This window comes from Solea solea, chromosome 18 (genome assembly GCF_958295425.1).
Source record: "Solea solea chromosome 18, fSolSol10.1, whole genome shotgun sequence".
Taxonomy (NCBI): domain Eukaryota; kingdom Metazoa; phylum Chordata; class Actinopteri; order Pleuronectiformes; family Soleidae; genus Solea; species Solea solea.
This window is the reverse complement of record NC_081151.1, coordinates 7,701,874-7,724,371: the sequence shown is the minus strand read 5'-3', so window position 1 is coordinate 7,724,371 and position 22,498 is coordinate 7,701,874. Positions and strand designations below refer to the sequence as shown.

The 22,498-nt window shown below is 42.1% G+C and overlaps 1 protein-coding gene across 2 annotated transcripts; it reads right to left on the bottom strand.

Moving 5' to 3' along the window:
• Positions 1 to 5,222: 5,222 nt before the first annotated feature.
• Positions 5,223 to 12,187, bottom strand: gng7 (guanine nucleotide binding protein (G protein), gamma 7). 2 transcript variants are annotated; one of them, XM_058614815.1, is made up of 4 exons: positions 12,074 to 12,187; positions 9,083 to 9,242; positions 6,603 to 6,718; positions 5,223 to 6,427 (listed from the first exon to the last, which is right to left on the bottom strand). In XM_058614815.1, exons 3-4 carry the CDS (start codon positions 6,681 to 6,683, stop codon positions 6,302 to 6,304), a joined length of 207 nt encoding a protein of 68 aa, XP_058470798.1. In that variant the 5' UTR covers positions 6,684 to 6,718; positions 9,083 to 9,242; positions 12,074 to 12,187; the 3' UTR covers positions 5,223 to 6,301. The 2 variants fall into 2 exon arrangements, with proteins under 2 accessions (XP_058470798.1, XP_058470799.1); XM_058614816.1 differs by lacking the exon at positions 12,074 to 12,187 and adding an exon at positions 11,783 to 12,029.
• Between the last annotated feature and the right edge of the window lie 10,311 nt (positions 12,188 to 22,498).

Here is a 22,498-nt window from a genome sequence, read left to right as displayed (position 1 = left end):
GGCTGTAACAAGTGATTATGAGATGAGAAAAGCCTTTATGTATTACAGCGGCACAGATGGTAAACATGTTAGACATGACATAAACTTATCACATTAACTTGAATAAAAACAAACAGCCAAAATTAGAATTGTGTACAGTGCAAACAGGGTGCAACTTAAATATATACTGTGCGTCATTATGTACAGAGTAAACGGGATGACACATTGCACATAGAAGATCTTGTTCTTATAGTTATTTTATGTAAATCCCATATTCTCGGGCTATGTTCAGTCACTCAAATGACTCCTGACCTTGTCTACATGCTGGAACGTCTCGGGTTGCTGCTGATCAGATACTCGTGTGAATATGCTGCGGAGCGGGTGTACCTAATAAAGTGGCTGGTATGTGTATGTATTTCACATCTCGAGACGCAGCTGATCCTGCGGGCCTGCAGGTCAAAGCATGCGCGTGTGTAACCTCACCCATGTGCCACAATATCTGGTCATGATCAGGTATCAGAATGTTCCTGCAGCACCGTACAAGGGGTTTGTCTGCACCTATGCCCTGGATTAACTCTGTTTCCCCCCCCCCACCAACTCCACCCTCCACTCTCACATGTCTCTGGCTGCACAGCAGAGGAGAGAGGGAACATTCTGGCCTCCCATTTGTTTACTTTCAGCTGAACGGAGAAGTCATTTCTGATTGGCTGTGGCTCGTCCGCCCTAAATCTCATTGGCTCTGACCTGCAGAGGGGGGTGTGGGGGGGGAAGTACAGCTTGAAACTTGGAAAAGGACTTGTGACTGCTGAGGCGCAGGTTTCACAGAAGGCCCAAGACAGAGGACTTGCAACAAAAGCATTCCTGTGAACGTAGAGGACTTACCTATGCTCGTTGTTTGCTGTGTGCATGCACATGTATGTATTGTTGCAATAATAGTAAGAAAACTACACTGAAGAGAACAAAAGGAGCCAATAATGAACAGGATTTGCAGTCAGTCTGGTGTCTCTGTGACTGTGTTTGCATGTTTTTTCTATGTACTGTCTGCCACTAGCATGCAAAACACTAAGAAAGGATCATGGGAATCGTTGTCTTGGTGTTTTGTTTGGTCCTCTGTGTGTTTACAGCTTTGATGGCACAATGTGCAGCCAAAGACAATGAGTAGTCCTGATTCATTAGTGCATAACTGCACACAATAAAAATTGAAAAAGCAAAACACAACACACTAGCCATATATTCATGGAGGTTTTGCACTGGAAGTTATACCGAAGACAAATACAGCAGAGAATGTCAATAGAAATACGCATTTCTACGGATTTAAAGAAAAGTTATGGCTCAAGCAAACACACAGAAATGTTACATACAGTAAGTGTGAGTAAATATATGGTCATACACTGAAGTAGTAGAAAAATAGACACATTCTGACATGGTGGTGGGACAAAAATGCAAGAGTTAAAGGATCACTTTAAGTTAAAAGGACTCATCCTGCAGGAAATTAAATTCCATAACCAGAGGCATTTCAAGAGCGCTTGGGAGTCCCAGGGTTTCAAATTGAGGCCCCAGGTGATGAGATGCAATGCTTTCACCATGTTGCAAGAAGTGTCATTTGAAAATAACACGCTCAAGGCTGCACTGAAAAAAAGTGTGGGAAAGAGCGTTTATTTCAGAGAATAAATGCACAGTGAAGGCAACGTTAGGGGATTTCCAAAGTCATTAGGTTTTTATTGTTTTCAATGGAGGACCGTGAATGTCTGTGCAAAATACTTCACAACAATTAATCTAGTTGTTGTGGAGATGTTTCAGACAGACATGAGTGTACCGTCCCCTGAACTATGTGCACATGTGGTTTGGAGTAAAAATTCAACACGGCGACATGTTATTATATCATCTTTTTATTAATGTCATCTACTTCTCGATATCTTTTTCTTTTTTTTTTTAACAGCAATATCCACAAAATATTAACAGTGTGCAAGAAAACATGAGTTATGGCACATCAGAGAACAGTTACAAAAAATAGATATATTTTCTTCATATTCAATCAAGGCAAAAAGTTACATATACTGTATGCATACACAGGAGATCAGAACACAAAAGGTGAGTCTCGGAAAGGGCTCAGAGCTGATTCAGTGATGTTTGATATGAAAAGTCCACCAGTGAGGAGCCATGACTCTCCCTGACCTAACCAGACGTGAATTCCCCCCCCCCCGTGGCTCGCTTTTGTGTCACAACACCAGTGGATTTCCAATCTCAAGCCGCACGTTCTTCTATTAAGACTGTCCATTCTGTTGATCTGAAAACCCCAACACCAGCATAAACACAATATACGCCACTATAAGGCAAACTAACAACCAACCGATCAGACAAACTGTCAGCCAAACCAGTGACATCGGATGGCTCTCTCTGACTGTAAGCCCAACCAGCAATGGAATGATTGATGATTTTTATTTTATTTTTTTTTTTAAAAAGAAAAGAAAAAGTTAAACAGCATCTGTCAGACACCATCAGGACAACATCAGTGTGTGTGTGTGTGTGTGTTTTATGTCATATCATATCTTGTTATATAATCTGCAACTTAAATAAAAAAAACTACAATTCTAATTACTTCGAACATCAGGGTCCTAGAAAAATAACCCAGTAATTCTGAGGAAGTTCCTGTCACAAGCTTCTATTTTCTCACCTCCTTGTTTTGTTTTGTCTTTTTACCTCTTCAATTATATCAGAAAGGTTAAAGCAATTTATTCAATTAACATGAATATCTTTAAGAAATACACTCGTTTGCTTTCTTGCTGTGCAAAACAGACACCGCCATGTTTGTTTACAAACTATAAAGAGGTTCGAGGCTGCGGCTAGTTAGCTTAGCGACAGCATAACGACTGACAGCTAGGGTAAACAACTTAAAATAAAACACGTTTTAAAAAGGCGCGACTAGGTGCAGCAACTTCACCTCGTCAATCTCCGTAACGTTGATAAAACTCAGATATTATAGTTAAAAAAAGATGCAGACTGTTTTTTTTATCCAGTTTCCATTCTTTAAACTTGGTCATTACTGGGGAGCGATGTAGCGTAGCATTTAGCCAACATGTGAGAAAACTGACAGTCATTTCATTCTAATTCAACTTAAAATAAACAGGGGCAATTCAAGGGTTAATATTCTTATATACAAGTTGATAAGAAATCAAATTAATTAAAATGTCAGTGTATTCTGAGTCCTGGCTTGAAATAACCTGCAGCTAATAGAGTTTACCTGGGACATGTACGGATGAAGCTATAATAAAGAAGAAAGTCTATTATTACAGTCGTTACTGTCGTCACATCAAAAATAACTTCCAACTCTTCTTCAGTCCATGTTACACTTGAGCCTCTGACTGAAAACACACAGTGTCACATGACCTCTCCTTCGGTCAGAGTCACCCTGACCTGGAATTACAGGACTGCAGTACTGTAACATTACAATGTGACACAGCAGCAGAGACCCGGTGTACTCGTACATACAGTGTTTCTATCACAAATACACACACATAACCTCTCTGTGCTCTTCTCTGCCAAATAATCCTTTTCAGCTCCTACACACACACCCCTCACTGTGGTCATCCTCCAGCTCCTGTTAGCTCTGTACTTGGACCTGATATTCTTCTTTAGGAAGGAAAAAAAAAAGCAGTGACTTTAAATTTGTGTTGTTTAAACTGTCTGATATAAAGATATCGACCAAATGTAGCAGCTAATTAGCTTAGCTTGGCATAGCACTAAGAGTGCTCCAAGTTCTGGCTCTGTCCAAATGTAAGCAAAACTATATTAAACATTGTGTATTTTAGCTTGAGAGGTTTTCTAATTAATATTTGTGAAAGCTGCATACCACTGTGTCCTTTCTTTATGCTAAGCTAAGCTAACACATTGCTAACACTTCCAGAAAACTACTCCACTAAACACAAACTTATAAAGACATTACGTCAAATTGAGGGAAATGGGAAGTGTGGGAAGCTCTAACAAATTTACTAAATGTATTGTTTTTTACTTCTTCGAGGGCTGTGGGATTTCTTTTTTAAACGTTTCCCAAGTGGCCTTACAGACACAGCTGTACACTCAGAGATGAGCAGGTGTGTGGACCCACTAACACACACACAACCTCTCACCACCTCCAAAAAAACAACTCAGACTCCCAAAAGTGTGGAGTGGAACAGGTGGGGTCATATTGACCGAGTGATTAGGGAACAAAACGGCCGACTCAACCCCCACAACAAGCCCATCAGCCACTACAGCTGCTTCTTTAAAGGGTTAAGTGTAAATATGACGACACAAAGCTAATCCATACAGGTTCATCAACCTTTTACCTCTGAGAATCATCCCTCAAATTCAAAAGAAAAACATTTGTACGCGAGTGTAGGTGTGTGTATTTATGTGTGTGTTGTCCTTGGTGTCTGTTGCCCACCTAGACCAAAACGTGTGGGCTGCTCTGGTGTTAAAGGACATATCAGGAGGTCGGTTTAGGCCAAAGGAATGAGGTCCGATGTTGATTAATCAATATAATCCATAAACCAAACAGGATTTCATTTTCATTATTTCATCCTCATCAGGTGGCTGCGTTTGAATCTCTGGTTAAAACCAACCTCCGCTTTAGCGAGCCTCATAAAACCTGAACGACAAAATAAATAAATGAAGACGGACATGATCCTGACTGACAACAGAATAGGGAGTACTAAAAAAATCCAACATCCACAGAGGGGGATTCTCTGTTTAGATTTTGTATCTTACAAACACTGTACAGGGTAATACTCAACTGACCAGGTTCCATGGACTCCATAGAGAGAAGAAACGTAACTCAAAAAAATAAACCCAAAACAGCTACTCTTCAACTTATCACTTCTGCACGTTTGAAAGAAAGTTTGTACACTTCGTTTGTTTCTCTTAACGTCATGTTTTCAACCGTCTCATCTTCAGTTTTTACAATCAAGTTTGGTTTTTCATAAAGAAGGAGCACTGTGGAGGAGCGGGGGGAGCAGAGAACTGAGCGGGAAGGTGCCGCCGGCTTTAACCCATCCAGTACCTGACCCAGTCTGAGCTCACGTCAGAGTGAGCTGTTGCACTGGTGAGACTGGAGAAGTTTAAAGATCATTCTGGTCTGATTCATGGCCAGAACTAGTATCCATTACACAAGATAAACAAACACCTCCATCTTTGCGCTTTCCAAGGATAACCTGACAAAACTGCCAATGAAAAGAATCAAATCAACATGAGAGGAGAAGGTATGAAAATGGAAATCTTCATTTTTACTTTTTGGGACAGTTTCTTGTTAATGTTATGATGTTAAGTTAGGGATTTCTCCTCCAGCCTTTCCCTCTCTCAGGGTAAAGCACAGGGAGGTTTGATATACAGTAGAAACCTTTAAGATTCTAGCAGGTATCTGGTCGAGTATTTCCCTTGCGTTACAATCAGATCACCTCCCGTTTCTTTTAATACTACTGGGGGCAACACCAGTGTCAACACAAAGCAGTTTAGAGAAAAAAAAAAGTACAGTATTATCTTATCTGTTAATGCTTCAACAAAAAATATCAAAACATACATTGATTTCACAAACAAGCATTTCTTAAGAAAAATGCAGTAAACGTCTGGGGGGGGGGGTTAGTAGCTGGAGTTCTGCGAAGAGCTGTGTTAACCTCATAGGTGCCGATCTGAGGTCAGATTAGGTTTGAGCGCGACCGACGGCAGCCACAATAAACCACTGTGGACTCAGTGACGACAGATCAGCATCTAGAGAGGACTCTCTGTACAGGTTGGCACAGCTGGAGGCGTGGCCAAAGGCTGAAGACGGCCATTGTGAGGCCACAGGCAGAGGCGGTCTGTTGATACCGGTTTCAGTGGGAACATGCTATAGTCCAATAAAAAGGCAAAGGCTTTAATAGCCTCCCGCTTCCTGCCTATGGTGACGGCTGTACATCCTTTACCCAACCCCTCATCTCAGGACAGCAAAAACCAAACCAAAAAAATATCCCAGCCTACTAATGATTAGTAATGTCCCAATCCATTTTTCAAGTTAAGTTGTAGTCAATTTACCAGCATATATGAATACTACCAAAGCACCTTGGATCATACTCAGTGATATACTGATCTCGGCCACTAGGTGCACATGATACCTGCCCCCGGAGCTGTGGCTGTGGGGTATGGCGCTTTTCCAGAGTGGCTCTTATGAGAGAAGTTGTGTGTTTGCATGTGTGAGTGTGTGCTTGGGGAAATGTGGGGATCAGTTAAGGTACTCATGTAATTGTGTGTGTATGTGTGTGTGTGTATACCTGTCTATGTGCATGTGCGTGTGAGAGCAGGAGGAGTGCAGCTATAGGATGATGCAGGGTTTCTTGTCCTTGAAAGGGTTTTCGGAGGTGGGAACCCCGACCAGCAGAGGGTCGCTACGAGCTTGCTGCTCACAGTAACTCATTAGGTCTGCTGCTGCTTTAGACACCTGATAAAAAAAAGGTCAGAGGGGGGGGGGGGGAGAGAAATGGGAGTACATATGGGTGAAGGAAAATGTGATGTCGAAAAGGAGGGGATGAGAACAAAAAAAGGTGAGAGGAGAACTGGAGTCAGTTGCTGAACGTACACACACTTGAAAAATTGCAGCAGGGGCTTGGTTCTACCTTGATGCGCTCAATTCCTGCCTCAATCCTCAGCTGTTCCACCAGTTTCCTGGCCTGGGCGATGTTATTAGTGGTAGACATACTGATCCATCAGAATAAACCAACACAGGAGAAAACTGAACTAAGGAGAGAGAGGGAGAGAAGGGCGGGGGAATCAGAGTGTGAGATGAAAGCACTGTTCAGTTTATGCAGACGGTGTTTATTCGTCATCATATTAAAAAGCAATGTTGACACGCCTTGGGCGGACATGAAGGGAGAGGAATAAAACAGTGACAGAACACGGTGTTTAGAACACTTTGTACAATTGGCTGTTTCCTTCTTTTGTGTCAGAACAAGACCGATGAGTTCATTTCACTGACATCAGGTTAGAAAAAGCGGCTCCTAGTTTTGATGTTTACAAAGTAAACGTGAAAACCTGTTGTCAAACTTTGAAATGATCTGCATCTATACAGGAATAAGTCTCAACACAGGTTCAAATAGAAACAAACACATTTTTTACAACAGTACATTATTGTCGTGTTACAACAACAGTGAATGAACATCCAGGTTAATGACAACCAGGCCATAATAAGCTAAACTCATGTGTTGAAGCCTCGAGATTGGTGTTTTATTCGCTCAACAAGAAAGTTTTTATTCCCATTTTCCAAAGTGAAAAGTAGGACCACCACTGAAGCTTCCATTAAAATGGAGCAATCAGTGGTGTGTCTCCCCCTAGTGGCCATTCAATATATTCTTACTTCTGGGTTGTCTTCATTTGGAAAACAAGAAGAATGTCCAATTTTTATATAATTGCTCTATGGTCAGGAGTTCAATGAATATGAATTGCAGGCAGAGAAATCAGCACGGACGTGTTTTGGATTCAGTTTGAATGGAAAACGCTCATTTAAACACTTTTATTTATTTGGTGTTCACAGGAAGCGTGTGCCGACGAGAGCCATGGGGACCCGTGACAAAGAATTATTGATTTTGCACGACAATGTGACATTGGTCAGTCCAAAATTAGACAAAAAATTCAAATAAACGGAGAGAATTTACATCAGTGATGGTCTTCATATGAGGACATCCAACTAAGATGACCCTGAAGACAAATGATGATCAGTAAAGTTTAATTATGTCAATTTACACACTTTTTATCTCAGAAAACAAGACAATTGGCTGCAAAAAAAAACAACATATCGGTCGACCTCTGGTGACCTTTAACGTTTGACTACAAATTCTTATCCGTTAATCCGTGAGTCCAAGAGAAGGTGTCAAAGTTGAAAGGATTCCGTGGTTGTTACTTGTGCAATATCTTATTCAAAAGGCACAACATGGGAAATGCTTTGTATAGCAGCACAGTTTAAGGTGTAAAAACTGGTTACTACACACTAAGATGAGAAAAGCTACGGTGTTGCTAGTTCTGAGGGCTCACAATCAAATGAATAAATGATAACATTCACATTTGTGTTTAACTCTGACATAATCTTGGATCTTAATATCAGAGAGGGTAACAGGACATTGAAGCACATCCACTCGAGGAAAAAAAATTCACCTTGGATTGTCCTGGTCACACCCATAATCCAACAAAGATGTTGGGAAAATGAGAATTGTCCAAATTTTCCTCCTGATCACTTTTCAGGTCTGATTCGCTGTGTTTGTTTGGCTGTTGCTGCCAAAGAGACGCTTGACTGGTTACAGATTCAAAGGCTCGTGTTTAATGGGCGTGTGCCACAAAAAAAACACAAAATAAAAAAAAAAAAACACTACGTTCGCGCAGCCTCGTGACGTCGATGAAGAGGCAGACGTATTTTAATAAGTGGTTTGTGACACACGGTCACGTCGTGACGTAATGATGACCAAGTGTTTATTAACAACATACAGCGTCGTCTATGGAAATATAGCTCACATTTTCACAACAGGAGGAATCACTGTTATCAAACACATTCATAGTATAGATGTTTACGCATGTTAGAATGACATTGAAAGTATATGGACTTATGGATTCAATGCTATTATTTACAACATGAAAATGTTACTTAACCATTGCTGCATCAGTATTAATAAGCAATAAGCAAATACAATATATCATGAAATACCCAAATCCCGTTTACACCTCTGTAATTGCATATTCAAAAAAATAAAGCTATTTGGCTTTTTTTTTTTTACTGACCAGTGTTTAGAAATTAAACTGATGGTAAATCACCAGTTGCATAATAGTTATGTAGGTAGGAGAGAGCTTTGGGAGATTCAGTTATAGATTTATAGCACCGCCGTGTGGTGAACATGAGGTGGTGCAACACCAACATGTGAGATTATACAGAGAATATGCAGTTTGTTTTTAATCAATAAACAGTTTATGGGAGCAAGTTACACAGTGATAGAAAGATGGAGAGAGAGATAGAGAGATTTAGTCCAGTGGAACACACGCAGGTCACACCAGAGATCATTTCAGTGAGTTCATTCATTCACAGAGTGTTCTGGAGGAGTGGAGTGAGTGTTACCTGACTGATGGTGTGCAGACTGGCCTCTCTCTCTCTTTAAAACACTGACGTGGCTGGATGGATGGATGATGGAGAGGTGGATGTGAGCGGTGCACTGACGGCCGTGAAACAAGTCTGAACGACAGAGCCGCGCGGTGGCCGAGCTCACATCGGCTTGACTCTGGCGAGAAGAAGAGGGAGAACAGGGGACATCAGCACGTGACATGTTCACAAGGTTACCAAGATCATTTATATATACACGTTTAAAGAATGCCCTTCTGTCATGTGCAGCTGCATAAATACAAACGTGATTATTGGGTTGACTTCCAGTTGAACTTTGACCCCGATGAAACCACAGTGTAAAGGCCCGGGTGAAAGAAAGTATTCATTTCAACAACAACCCTCATTCTGTCATTCTGAGCTCGAGAGAGAGTGAAATGTGCTTCAGTGCCACGGTGTTGTCGTCCACATTACATTATTAAAAATGTCATTTTCCATCATCGGCAACAAGACTCCATCGATCCGACGATTGAACCAAAACAAAGAGCCTTTATGTTTCGTCTGCGTCAAATCCTATTAAAGACGCGTCACAGTGTGACAAGAAAGTTCCCTCACGACGAGCACCTGATCTGAAAACACACCTCACTCACTCATCACGCCGGGAGTGTTACGAGTGTGTCTCTCACTCCGTCTGTCGCCCTCTCTCCCGGGGAGAGAGTCCTGCTTTAATTACTCCTACTGTGGAGTAGCTCAGAGATCTGTGCCTGTAATTAGGGCTTTTGTGTGTGTGTGTGCGTGTGTGTGAGAGAGAGAATGGATGTTTTATCATACTTGTAAGGACAGTCACTGAAATGCACCCCCAGCCTAAACCGGACCGTAATCATAATCCTAATCTTAACGCCTAACTAGGCTGATTATGGCACACGGCTCAGTATTAAATATCCAGTGTGTAACATTTATTTATTGGCAAAATTCAATATACTACCCATACGTATGTGTTGTAGAAGTGTACAACTGCGTTGGGTGTTTTGTCGCCTCAGAATAAACCTTTTACACGTGTATCTACAGCTGCTTGGGTGGATAAAAGTAGCCAGAATGTTTTGTTTCAGATTACAATATGCACATGAGGAGGGACGGTTCGTTATCGTAAAGTTTCTCCAACTACTTTGAGAAACATCCCTAAAAACATCTGTATTTATTGGAACATCATGAGCCAAACTTTGACAATCACATACTTTGTGATATTGGAAACAATGGTGTGTCAAAAACATACAGATTTTGGGATAAATTGGACGCTTTACATTGACCATAAGTGCAAGTGTGAATGGTAATTTGTCTCTCTGTGTCCCTGTGATGAACTGGTGAACTGTCATTCAGCCTATGTCAGCTGGGATTGGCACCAGCGACCCTCATGTGGAGGACAAAGTGATGGCTTCCAACCCTACTCTATATCCAATTGGAACGATTTTTGATGAGGTACAGCATCAATCAGCCCTACTGGAAATTCATTCATTGTCAACCATTTTCACCTCCAGCTACTGCCAGTCCATCACATTCACTCTCACATTGTACTGTCACTTCAGAGTGTTCACTTAACCTCTGCATGTTTCTTGGACTGTGGGTGTAAAACAGAGAAAACTCCACACAGAAAGGCCTTGGTTCGAAACCGGCGACCTTCTTGCCCTCTTGACCCTGCATCATTGCAAAAAATTAACTATAAATAAAAAATATCAATGACTTACTATTAAAAAACAGCATCCGACTGCAGCTTCTACCATAACCATACATTTTGAACACTGCAGACTTTATTGTACAACTATAGTTTTCGCGTGAGTGACACCACCTCATAACTTTATCAAAACCAGCTGACATCACTTGCACCCTCTTTGTTGGCAAGCTGCTATAACTTCAACAAATTCATGTTATTGGGGGGTTTTTTTTGAAAAGGGGAAACTCCAAATGCAAATATTGGCTTTGACAGATTTTCCTCCAAACAAAGTGACACACCTCACAAGAAACACATGATTATTTTAGTCCTTATAGAGAAATGATAAGCCTTTTTCAGCCTGTTGATTTTCTCTGTTATGGTGTGTAGGGAAAAAGGGAAACTGTGCCCTAAATAAAAACCCTAACATAAACATGATTTTCTGTGCTGGACACAGCAAAACCTCTTCAGTCAGCTGCTCATTTGTCTTGGCCTGGACCAAAAACCATGAGCAACAACCGGACAGGCCGCGGTCAGTCAGCAAACCCACGGCCGCTCTTCCTGCTCAAGACGCGCAAAAACGCATCAATCCTTATCGATCCTAGCAGCTTGTGGGCGCCGATTCGGCCTGCAGCACGGAGCCATATCCTCCACTGTAGGCCCTGCTTTGCTGCTCTATCGCGTGAAAACACAATGCGGGCATTTTTGATGGATAGAACAGCATGTCCCCTCTCTCTCCCATGGCTGTCCACACACACGCAAATACGCACAGAAACTGAGCGCACACACACACAGCCGGAGATATTTTCTCCAGTGGAAGACTGAATACCGACTCAGGTCTGCACAAAAATAAAAGGCCCAGAGTGTTGAGCCGTGGGAGCAGGGTGGTGACATGTTTGGAGGGAGGCAGGCTCCAGCAGCAGCAGCAGCCAGAATAAAACCCCTCCAGCGACAATGGGCACAAGACTGGAGCGCATGCCTTTATGTTCCGCTCTTATGCAAATCGATCGGCCTACTTCAGCACAGAAGATCCAGCTGAGGGGTTTTTGCTTGGACACAGTGGCGTGGTGCGTCCTCAAGAGTCCAGCCGCGCTGTAGGAAATCTTCCACTGACCCTGTCCCCGGTGCTCCCCACCCTCACTGCCGGCAAAGGGCTGGGGAAATCCGGATTCGTGACACTGATAAAAAAAAAAGCCCCCTCTGCTGCAGCCGCCCTCGGTGACAACACACGGGGCTCGCAGAGGCGCACGGACGCGTTACGGTTATTATACACAGGAATTAAAATACACGAATATCTCCAAACTCACCTCCGAATGCGCTGTATAGCGGTGATTTAAAGGGCCAGATCCGCTGGTTCCTCACCCTCTCTGCTCGTTCACTCCCAGTCTTCGCCGAGCCAAACGCCTCCCCCTCCGATACCACTGTCTGTCCACTCCTCTACCTCCTCCCTCCCTCTCTCCTTCTCCCTCCCCCCGTCCCTCCATCCGAGCCGGTGACAGCAGCGTTAACCCGGGGGCTCCGAAAACAATGACTTTTACGCAAATCTACATGTGCCGAATGCTTCTTTGAAAACACAGAATTTCTGACAGACACACGTGCTCATCGTACTCACTTACAAGACAGAAAAAAGCACGGACTGAACATTAAATAAACTGTTTTCTTTAGGACACCTGGTGTCTTCAGTGCAGAGCATGCAAAGATCAAAGAAAAGAAAAAAAAACTTTTAGAAAACAATGACATAATCTACTAAATATATTTGCTGTATATTCTAAGGACCACTCTTAATTTGAAATAATGTGTAGACAGTGGCTTTGGAGGCTGAATGGCATTTTATTCCCCAAAACAGATTCAATCATTTTTAAAGCTGCTTGCTTAGAGTAAAATTAAGTAAAATATATTTATTAGAATGTCTTCGTTGCATATAAAAGAACATTTTCTGGTGAGAACGCAATGCGCACAGAATTATTATGTATATATATATTTGGATTATGTTCAAATGGCTCTGGCACAATGCTTCATTATTTTATGGCATGAGCCCAAAAGCACAGAGAAGCATCTATAATTATAATTCTCCTGTATAATAATCCGTCTCTGTGCAGGATTAATTCAGGGAAATAAAAACCATCTTAAATATTGTTTGGTGTATAATCACAGAACTCACCCAGGCACATAAAAATGGTGAGACAGCTTATCATCGATGTAATATACCCATCTCATGTTTTTTTAAATACTTTTTCCTGGCGAGTCTTCAATAAAGTTTGAATTTAATCATCTCCCTACATAAGTTTGTGCTCAGATTTCCATAAAGTACTCCATCACGTCACATGTTCAACTATGACCTTTGCCCTCCATTTCCCAAACATTCAGAGAGATTTTAGAGCTGTGTATCAGATGCCCCTCTTCTGCAGTTGCGCCGTGGTGCCACACAGTGGCGCCGTTGGCCCGACAGTGATCCCTCTCCCTCCTGGGAGATGTGGGCTGTCCTTGTGTTGCTGGCAGGCCCATTGTGCAAACAAGCCCCCTGCGTTTCCACCGAGCTGTGCAGTACACTCCTCCACACAGAGCAAAAAAAGAAAAAAGAAAAGTGCTGCATCTGCTGCAGCATGACGGCTCTGATGCTCTGATGTGCAGGACCAGACCAGGACGTGTGATTTAGAAACACAGTGATGCTGCCATACTGTAGAAGTGCTGCCCTCCTGTAGATGCTCTTCTTCTTCTTCTTCATGGCTGCTGAAGAAACCATTTCAACCCGACTATTTTAACCACGGGAGAGCTATATTTATAACACACTGTACCGCATTGGCCCCGTTTCCACTGATGTGTGAAATTATGCTGATGCCTCTATACTTCTCCTACATCTTCTCACCTTTTAGCTCCCTCTCCATCACTCTCCTCACCGCCTCCCCTCCTTCATCTGTCTCACTTCCTTCCTTCCTCCATTTCACCCACAGTCCCTCCCCCCCTCCCTCCGTGTTGAGGAGGCAGTGGGTTACAGTGGATTACAGCAGGGCTTTTCATTCTCTAAGAAACGAGTGGTGGAAGCCCATGAGTCACGACTCAAAGATGCTCTCACTCTGACAGCAGAGCAGCTTCAAACCACATACAAAAAGGCAACTTTGCTCAGGTATCACGCAAACTCTATAATAATCGGATTAAAATCAAACGTGCTCGAAATGTGGTCAACTTCAAAGAAATGGTATGGGTTTGAGGCGAACGGCGTATAATGCACATATACAGAGTCCCTCAGGACATTTGCATGCACAGTTATGCCGTTTAATTGGACCACTGTCCTTGTCCCAAAATAGAAAACACAGTGGGAACTATGTGGTGATATTGTGTTGTTTCCTGGCTCACCAAAACAACTCTAGCTGGCAGCTGGTAGGCAGCAAGTTTAACGTCACTCCATGTCTTTTTTCACCATTTTGGGCTGTTATCTTCTGGAATCTTCTATGTAGCAGCCTCTGCTCTTACTTCCAGGTCAAAGCAGTGGAGCATGTGAGGATTCAGTAGTCTGGAGTGAGTCTCCCGTTATTGTCGATAACAAATGGAAATGGATTTTGTGTACATATCGATTATCACAGTATCATGATATTATTGGTATCGTGAACCATGTATCGCGTATTGTATCTTGAGGTACCATGTGATTCCCACCCCTAGAGGACTAGAGAATGAAAAGAACAGGCATAGGGCCGCACACTTAGGAGGTGTTCTTCAAATTTAAGGCTTTTAGCCTCTGGATCCTTGGAGGAGGATAAAAGTTTGTACGGCGTTTCACGTCCACATTCCTGTCTTATTTACGGCCAAACATTTAACACATTACATTAAAGCCTTTTGCTTGAACTATCTGTTGACTGTACACAAGTTCTGTTTTCCATTCATCTTCTACTGCTATATCCTCCACATGAGGGTTGCGGGGGCGCTGGTGCCAATCCCGAGTACTGTACACCCTGGACAAGTCGCCAGTCCATCACAGGGACAAAGAAACAAACAACCATTCACTCTCCCACTCAATTTAGAGTGTCCAATTTGCACCTAAACGTGTGGCCTGATCAAAGATGTTGTCCTACCTGCTGCATAAATGCAACAAGTCTTATTTCAACATGAATGACTAATTAGGTTAACAAATTACTGACTTGGACAGAAGTGTAGATTTTTATGGGAGCCCAGTGTGCAAAGTACCAAGACAACACACAATGCAGTTTACATAATATCGTATTGAGTAAATAAGCAACCTTGAAAAACAACACAAAGCAATCAAGTCAACAGAAATAGGCCTTAATAATTTAAACTTTTCCAGTTTTGAATAGTTTGTATGTTCCAGTTCCTTTAGTTTCAGTTCTTTTCCAGTTTAATTGTTTTTTTTCTCCAGTTTTTAATACCAAAATTCAAGAGAGTTCATCATCCTACCACAATCTGTTGAAGACATGGTCCTTTGTCCTTTTCTTGGCATTAGCTCACCATCATCACGCGCCTTCAAAAAAACCTGACCTATAATAGGTCACAAGGTATAATTAATCATCAAGTTGTACAACCCTTTAATTTAAATCCGTTTATGTTCATAACATTCAACAATCATTATTGTAATCAACCAAGTCAATCAATTACCAAATCACCAAATCACTCGTTAAATGGAGTTAACCAACTGATCAATAAATCCAACAATGAATTATTAATCTCTAAATAAACAGCACTGTAAACATTGTTGCATGTGTAAACAATGTAAATCCTATTTAAACAAGTCAATTCCAACAGGCTAAGAGAAAATTCTAACATAGAAATGCTAACAAACAAAAAGCTAATTGGCTAACACACAATTACTAACATGCCCACACATCAAAAGCTAAGGGGCTAACATACAAATGCTAACATGCTAACAAACAAACGCTAATTGGCTAACATATAAATGCGTACAGACAAAAGCCTATTGGCTAACATAAATTCTAAAATGCTAATTAACAAAAGCTAATTGCTAACATATAAATGCTTACAAACAAAACACTAATGGACCAACATAAAATTGCTAACATGCTAACAATCAAAAAGGTAATGGACTAACATACAAATGCTGACATGCTAACAAACAAAAAGCTAACAGGCTGACATGTTACAGTCAGGACTTAAAATCAAAACAGAAATCAACACCTCACCGCTGACTGGTGAAAGTTCTTTGCACATTCAGGTTCTTAGCTTTGAATGGGTTCAGACCGTGTGCATGTGAATGTTTCTCTGGGCTCTCAGGTGTAATGGTGGAAAACAGGAAGTGACCTTAGTGACCAGGAAATAGACAGTAACAGGAAGTGACACCTGACCCAGAAGTATCTCAACATATCTTCATTTGGTATTATTCCTTTTTATTTAGCGTGGGTTTTCTCCGGGTTCTCCGGCTTCCTCCCACTGTCCAAAAACATGCAATATGGTGATAAGGCAAAATTGGACACTCTAAATTGATAATAGGTGTGTGAGTGAATGGTTGTTTGTCTCTAACTGTCCAGGGTGTGACCCCGCCCATTGCCCTATGTAAGATGGGATTGGCACAGCTCCCCCCGTGGAGGATAAAGTGGTAAAAAACAGAAATACTTGCATATTTCTGCTGGAAATGTGCTCTATATGCTGCTGGTTAAACGTGTCTCTGAATTTAAAGGGCCGCTGCTTCCTGCCAAAATGGCGTTGGGAGTGTTGCACGTGTAATGACGTCAGCTCAGACTTCCCCACGTATCCAGAGGCACATGTGTGCTTATGCATGCGTGTGTGAGTGTGAGGATGAGGGTTTCCACACTGGTCTTCAGGGCGGCACTTTCATTTATTCTTCTTTGCTTGCTTTCCACGGACACACAGCAGTCGCCCCGGGAGACCTCCGCCAGTCGTTACGCATCTCAGTCCCCACCAGGGTCACACCACCACTCTCTGATGCGGCAACCGTTGTCAACGTCAGTCCGTCTCCATAGCAACCGCACGGGGGCACAGCATCCCCGAGCAGATGTGGGAGGGTAGAGGGAAAGGTGGGAGTGAGCGGAAGAGCCTGTGAACTCATCCTCCTCCTCCTCCTCCTCCTCCTCCTCCTCTGTGTCAGTGTTTTGTTTGTTTGCTGTAGTTGCTGAGTGAATCCGGCGAGGTTCTTAAAGGAGCAGCAGATAAACGGTGACTCCAACTCATGTCACAGAGAAAATGATGAGGCTTACAGCAGCTAAACTGTTTACCATACAAGTGCTTCCTCCATTTGAAGCACTTGTGGGATATTTCCATGGTTCTCAACCTGGGGTACGTGCGCCACCAGTGGCATGCGAGTGATACTTGGAGGAAAATCAGAAATACTGTTTCTATCGCTCGCTCTATTTTTATCCATTTTAACCAATGTCTGACATATATATGTGAGGAAGAGGAGGATGAGGAGAGAGCAAATGATCTTATTAGGAATAAGTGTGAGAAGTCTGTAGTTGACATTACTTTGCAGATATACCAAGAAATTAGTCCAACACTATTGATTGATAACGTTATAAACTAAGAACTTTCAGCAAGAGACGACAAATAAAAAAGGCGAGGAAACACTTTTCAGTTCACATTTTTATTAGGAAAATCATTTTGCAGATTTGATTATTATCATCATATATATATATAATTATCATATATATATAATTATATATATATAACTTCAGTTATTCAGAGGATGCATCAGCACAGTATATCTTAATAGGAAGACTATTGCTAGAATAAATATCTATACATCATAATTAGTGAAATAAAAAAAGTTCCAACAGAAGGAAAGAAAAATAAATTATGTAATATACATTTAAAAAAAAAAAAAACAAAACAAAACCAACAAGTGCATGGAAAAAAGAAAAGAAAAAGAAAATGAGCCGTTTGCAAAAACCGAAGCCGTAAATGCTGCTGAGGAATTTATATTAAGAAATACAAAGATGATTCACAGTTTGTGTCCTTGTTCTCATGCTGGCTGAAACACCAAGAGGGACCATGCAGGGATGAAGAGTCAGAGCGACAGGATGGTACCAAACTACAGTACCCCCCAAAAATATCTAGATACTCCCACTTTACGTGGCCACGCCCACATCTGTCAAAACACCCTGTGAGGATCTGAGCCAATGAGATGCAGAGAGGTTAACGTGGTCAGTGGGAGCCATTTTTTTTTGTTATTTAGTTTCTTTTTTTTCCTTCCTTCAGATCCCAGGACTGGATCCTAACCTGCCGTCGTCGGTGGACGTGAAGGTGGACTCTTGCTTTTATCGTGTTTTTTTTTAACTCTGCGCTTTGTTTCAGCGTCACATGGTCATGTTTCCCCCCCTGTTCCTGCTATGGAAGAACACACGTGAACCAATTTAACTTCCTGTGCACCGACACGACCCGTGTGACGGAGGTGAACTCTGCCTGGTGCCGTTCCAACATCGCCGTAATTAATGCATTTCTCCTGCTTCTTCTTTTTTTTTTGCAATACCAGACATTTTTTTTTTTATTTCATTCCAGCAATTCTGAATGTCCAACGTCCTAACGACAAAGTTTGACGAGGACAATCCAAGAAGAGCCTGTTGGGTAAATTTCGCTGCCACTTTGGTCTGATTGAGCAGACGGTCAGTCCCCAAAAACTCTTTATGCCTCTTTGTTCTTTTTGTGACTGATTAACAAAGACAGTGAAAGGCAAATCCATTAAGGGAAAATGAATAATACAATAAAACAACTAAATTTAGAAACAGAAATTGCTGGAATTAAATAAAAATGACTTGCAAAAAAAAACAAACAAAAGAGAAACAAGGATGAATTTTGATTATTTATTGGTTGTTGTTTTTTTTCAGCGTTGAGTCACACGATGATTCATTCTACGGCCTCGATCTCAGCCGTTCATCTAATATTGGGCACTTTGGGTTTCTGTCATTTCCTGTTTTAAATCAGTTGCTTGTCTTGCACATACAAATTTCAGTGACCTCATGACAGTGGACGGACTCGACACCGAGTCGTCACGTAAGCTCCTCTTTGACGTTAAAGTCCATTTTGTGTTACGTTTAAAATGGACGGTGAGAAAGAAACGCAGGCACCGTCCTCCTCCCCCCCCTCCCCCCTCTCTCCTCTTCTCATCTCTGAAATATGAACTCCTTTGAACACTATTTACAACTATCTACAATCGTGATGTGAGCAGTGACGACCCCCTCGGCCTGTTCAAGTGCAACGACTCACAAAGAGACAGGGACAGGGACGGGGACGGGGACGGAGGGGGTGGACGAATGTGAGGGGGAGGTTCATTTATGGAGAAGCAGCGCGTTGACAAGTCGTGCCTGTACGACAGAGCGGAGCAGGAAATCAGCCAGTGATGAGGCCTGTGTGGATGTAAGTGTGAGGAGTGTGTGCAGCTGAAGACATGCAGTCTGTCAGTACAGTGTGTGTGTGTGTGTGTGTGTGTGTGTGTGTGTGTGTGAGTGTGAGAGCTGGATGACTCATGCAGAATGTGTAGGCATCGTCCACAGGAAATGCTTCAAATATCTGACAGACGCGTCATAACACACCACGTACGCACAAGCAAGGCATGTGCGCGCACACACACACCAACACACCTACACACCCACACGCACATCCACCCACACACAGCAGTGAATTTGCTTCATTGATAAACAAGATGAGACACAGGCCCCGGGTGGTGGGACAGGACGGGGGGGGCAGAGGCGTCTGTCCCGGTCCACATGCACGCGCCACATGCAAAACACACACACAGGTCACATCGGATGCACGACACACACTATCACACTGTTTCTATTAATGGCACAGCTCTCCCTTGCCCTCACTACCCCAGCTTGTTGTCCATGCTGCCTCATTGTTAGATTTCTCTCTCTCTCTCTCCTCCTCTGCCCTGCTGCTGTATCATATTCCACACAGGTACCCTGGACAATGACTGTGGAACGTCAGCACAACAACAGATTGCACAAACATGCGCTCGCAATCTGGCATTTACATGAAGCAGTCACACGTGTCAAGCTGATATTTATGCAGCGTGTGTGCCACTGCCGCCGGTAGCTGCACATCAGATCAGAGCAGTGGTGGCCCTCGTTTTGTCATTATCTTCCCAGCTTTTTGTTTTTGTGTTTTAGCTTCGGTGCATCAGGCGGACACGTCAGCCAGGTTTCACTCGCACACATTCAATCTGGCAAAAACACACCGAGACAGATGATTACACATGAACCCAGATGTGTTTGTGAAATGTGAACCAGTGGTGAGATTAAAAAATAAATAAATATATATATATATATATATCTGTGTATATGAGAGTATGAATGAGCATCCCTGGTGTCTAACAAGTAAAGGGTAATGTTTACATTGCAGAGTGTTTTTTGAATTAAGAGAACCTCACAATTAGTGCAAAGTACAACACGCCGATAAACAACTTTAAAAAAAGAAGAAAAAAAACAAAACGTTAACAGCCGTGAAGTGGAACCTGTAGATACATATTCACATTTTGCTAGTATTATCCCACCGACAGATTTGAATAGTGGTTGTTTCAAAGACGATATATCATGATTGGCCATTATTAAGCTGTATATTACAGTATATAATAACATTGAACCTCCTACTGTAACATCTCCTGGTTACAAAGGACATAATTCCCCCGAAAGACGACGGGTACAGGTTATCTTTACACGGGCAACATCGTACTTGAAGCTCTTTAAACTATCAGTATGCTTATTTACATTAACTACACATGTAAAATAGTTGTAATTAATGGAGGGGGCTTTTTTTATATATTTTTTAATTTAATGCCGTGCTTATAAATGATGCAATGCTGCTTAACAAGCGAGTCTTCAAGTAAAATGTCACCCTAAAGTGCCCAGTTGTTGATTCTGCTGCACACATAAAGACAGACGCAGATAGACAGATAGTTGCTGTGCTTTTTCTTTTCTTTGCTTTTTCCCCTGGAGTTCAACGTTAAAAGGGGCCTTATCTGGTGTTTTTTTTTTAGCAGATTATCCATCAAATAGTTGTCAAAAGTTTCTGATCCGCGACGATACCCTGTCGTTCAGCAGAATCCAAAACCTCGCCGTGCCAAAAGTGACCAAATAGGATCATTTCGTGACCGAGAGCTACTGATGACCGTGATGCGATTGTTCCTCCGCCTTCAGGACTGATGAGTCAAAGGTTTTAAACATGGAGTCGCAGAAAACACAAGAAGTAGAAGTAGAAATAAAACAAAACAAAACAAAACAGAAAGAAACACACACACACACACACAAACAAAACACAAACAGATATGTCAGTAAAAAAGTATTGTGCTTTTGGCTGTCCTGTGTACAGTGTGTACAATTTTCAGAGAAACAGGTGAGAAAATAACTTATAGGCAAGAACACAGCAGATAAAATGTGTATATGTGTGTGTATATATATATATATGTATATATTTAAGAGTGTATGTGTGTGTTTATGACATAAAGTGCAATGTAAGGACATTTAGGCCGAGTGAGCCCGATTTATCTCCACGTAATCACGTGTTTTTTTGTATTTTGAAAGTGTCATGAATGCTTTTAGGTCTCTCTCTCTCTCTCTCTTTCTCTGTGTGTGTGTGTGTGTGTGTGTGTGAGTGAGAGAGTGAGAGAGTGTCATGTGACTGAAGCATCCGCAGAGGAAACAGAATTACTGATTCCGCCTCACACTGAATAATCTGCATTCTTTTTTCTTTTTTTACATCCATCCCATCCATCCTCTTCTTTTCCCGTGTGCTTTTTTCTTTAAGGTGTTAAATTAGACTTAAGGTGAATTTAAAGAACATTAAAAGCAAGGAGGAAAAAAAGGCAAAAAAAAACAAACCTTCACATGAAAAGTGCCAAAAAGCAACGTGACATTCTTTTTTTTTTTTTTTTTTTTAACGCAGAACAGAAAATCAGCACAGTTCACTTTCCTCAGCTTGGCAATGATTATCCAAGTGTATCGTCCAGAAGGCAGACGTGTTTTTCTTTTTCTTTTTTCTGTTTTGAGTTCTGATGAGAGTCCAGCGTCCAGAGTTATTATCCGACACACGAGATGAGAGACATTTTTGATGTAATGGGGAAAATGTAATGGGGAAATTAATATAAGAAATGATGAGAAAATGAGAATGAAAGCTCTTATGCTTCAAAGCCCACATCAAACCGTTTGTGACTGATACAATAGTTGGGGTAGGGCAAGTGTGGACTCTGTGGAATCATTGAAATGTCCCATGTTTATATACACCAGAGTCGTCGAGTGTGGCTCTGCGGTGGATCGCGTGGTTTTCGCTGCTGCTGCTGCTGCTGCTGCTGCTGCTGCTGCTGTTGTTTACACCTTACAGACCTTTCCGGTACTTGTCCTCCCTAGCATGAAGCCCACACCTCAGTTTCTTAAAATAGGGTTTCTAACTCAAGATGACTTATACATCACATTTCTATATAGTTGTTATAATTGGAGCTATGCAAAGGATGAGGGCTGTTTGGCGTGGCGGGGGAATTTAGGTGTGAGCTGAAGAGGGAGGGAGGGAGGGAGGGGATTGAGGGAGGGGTGAGTGGGTGTAAAGAGGTGAGAGGAGACACTGAATGTTTCGTGGAGACCAAAAACCTTCAGCCTTTGTCAGTGGGTGCTGTCTGTCGTCTGTGGTCTTTATTGCCGTCCAAGGTCTGTGACGAGGGCCTCAGCCAGGTTTTGTGGCACTTGGATGATGCAAAAGTCCACGCCCACACCGTTTCCCCACGGTGGCTGACGTTCCACGGGGCATTCTCGTTTCTGTGACACTCT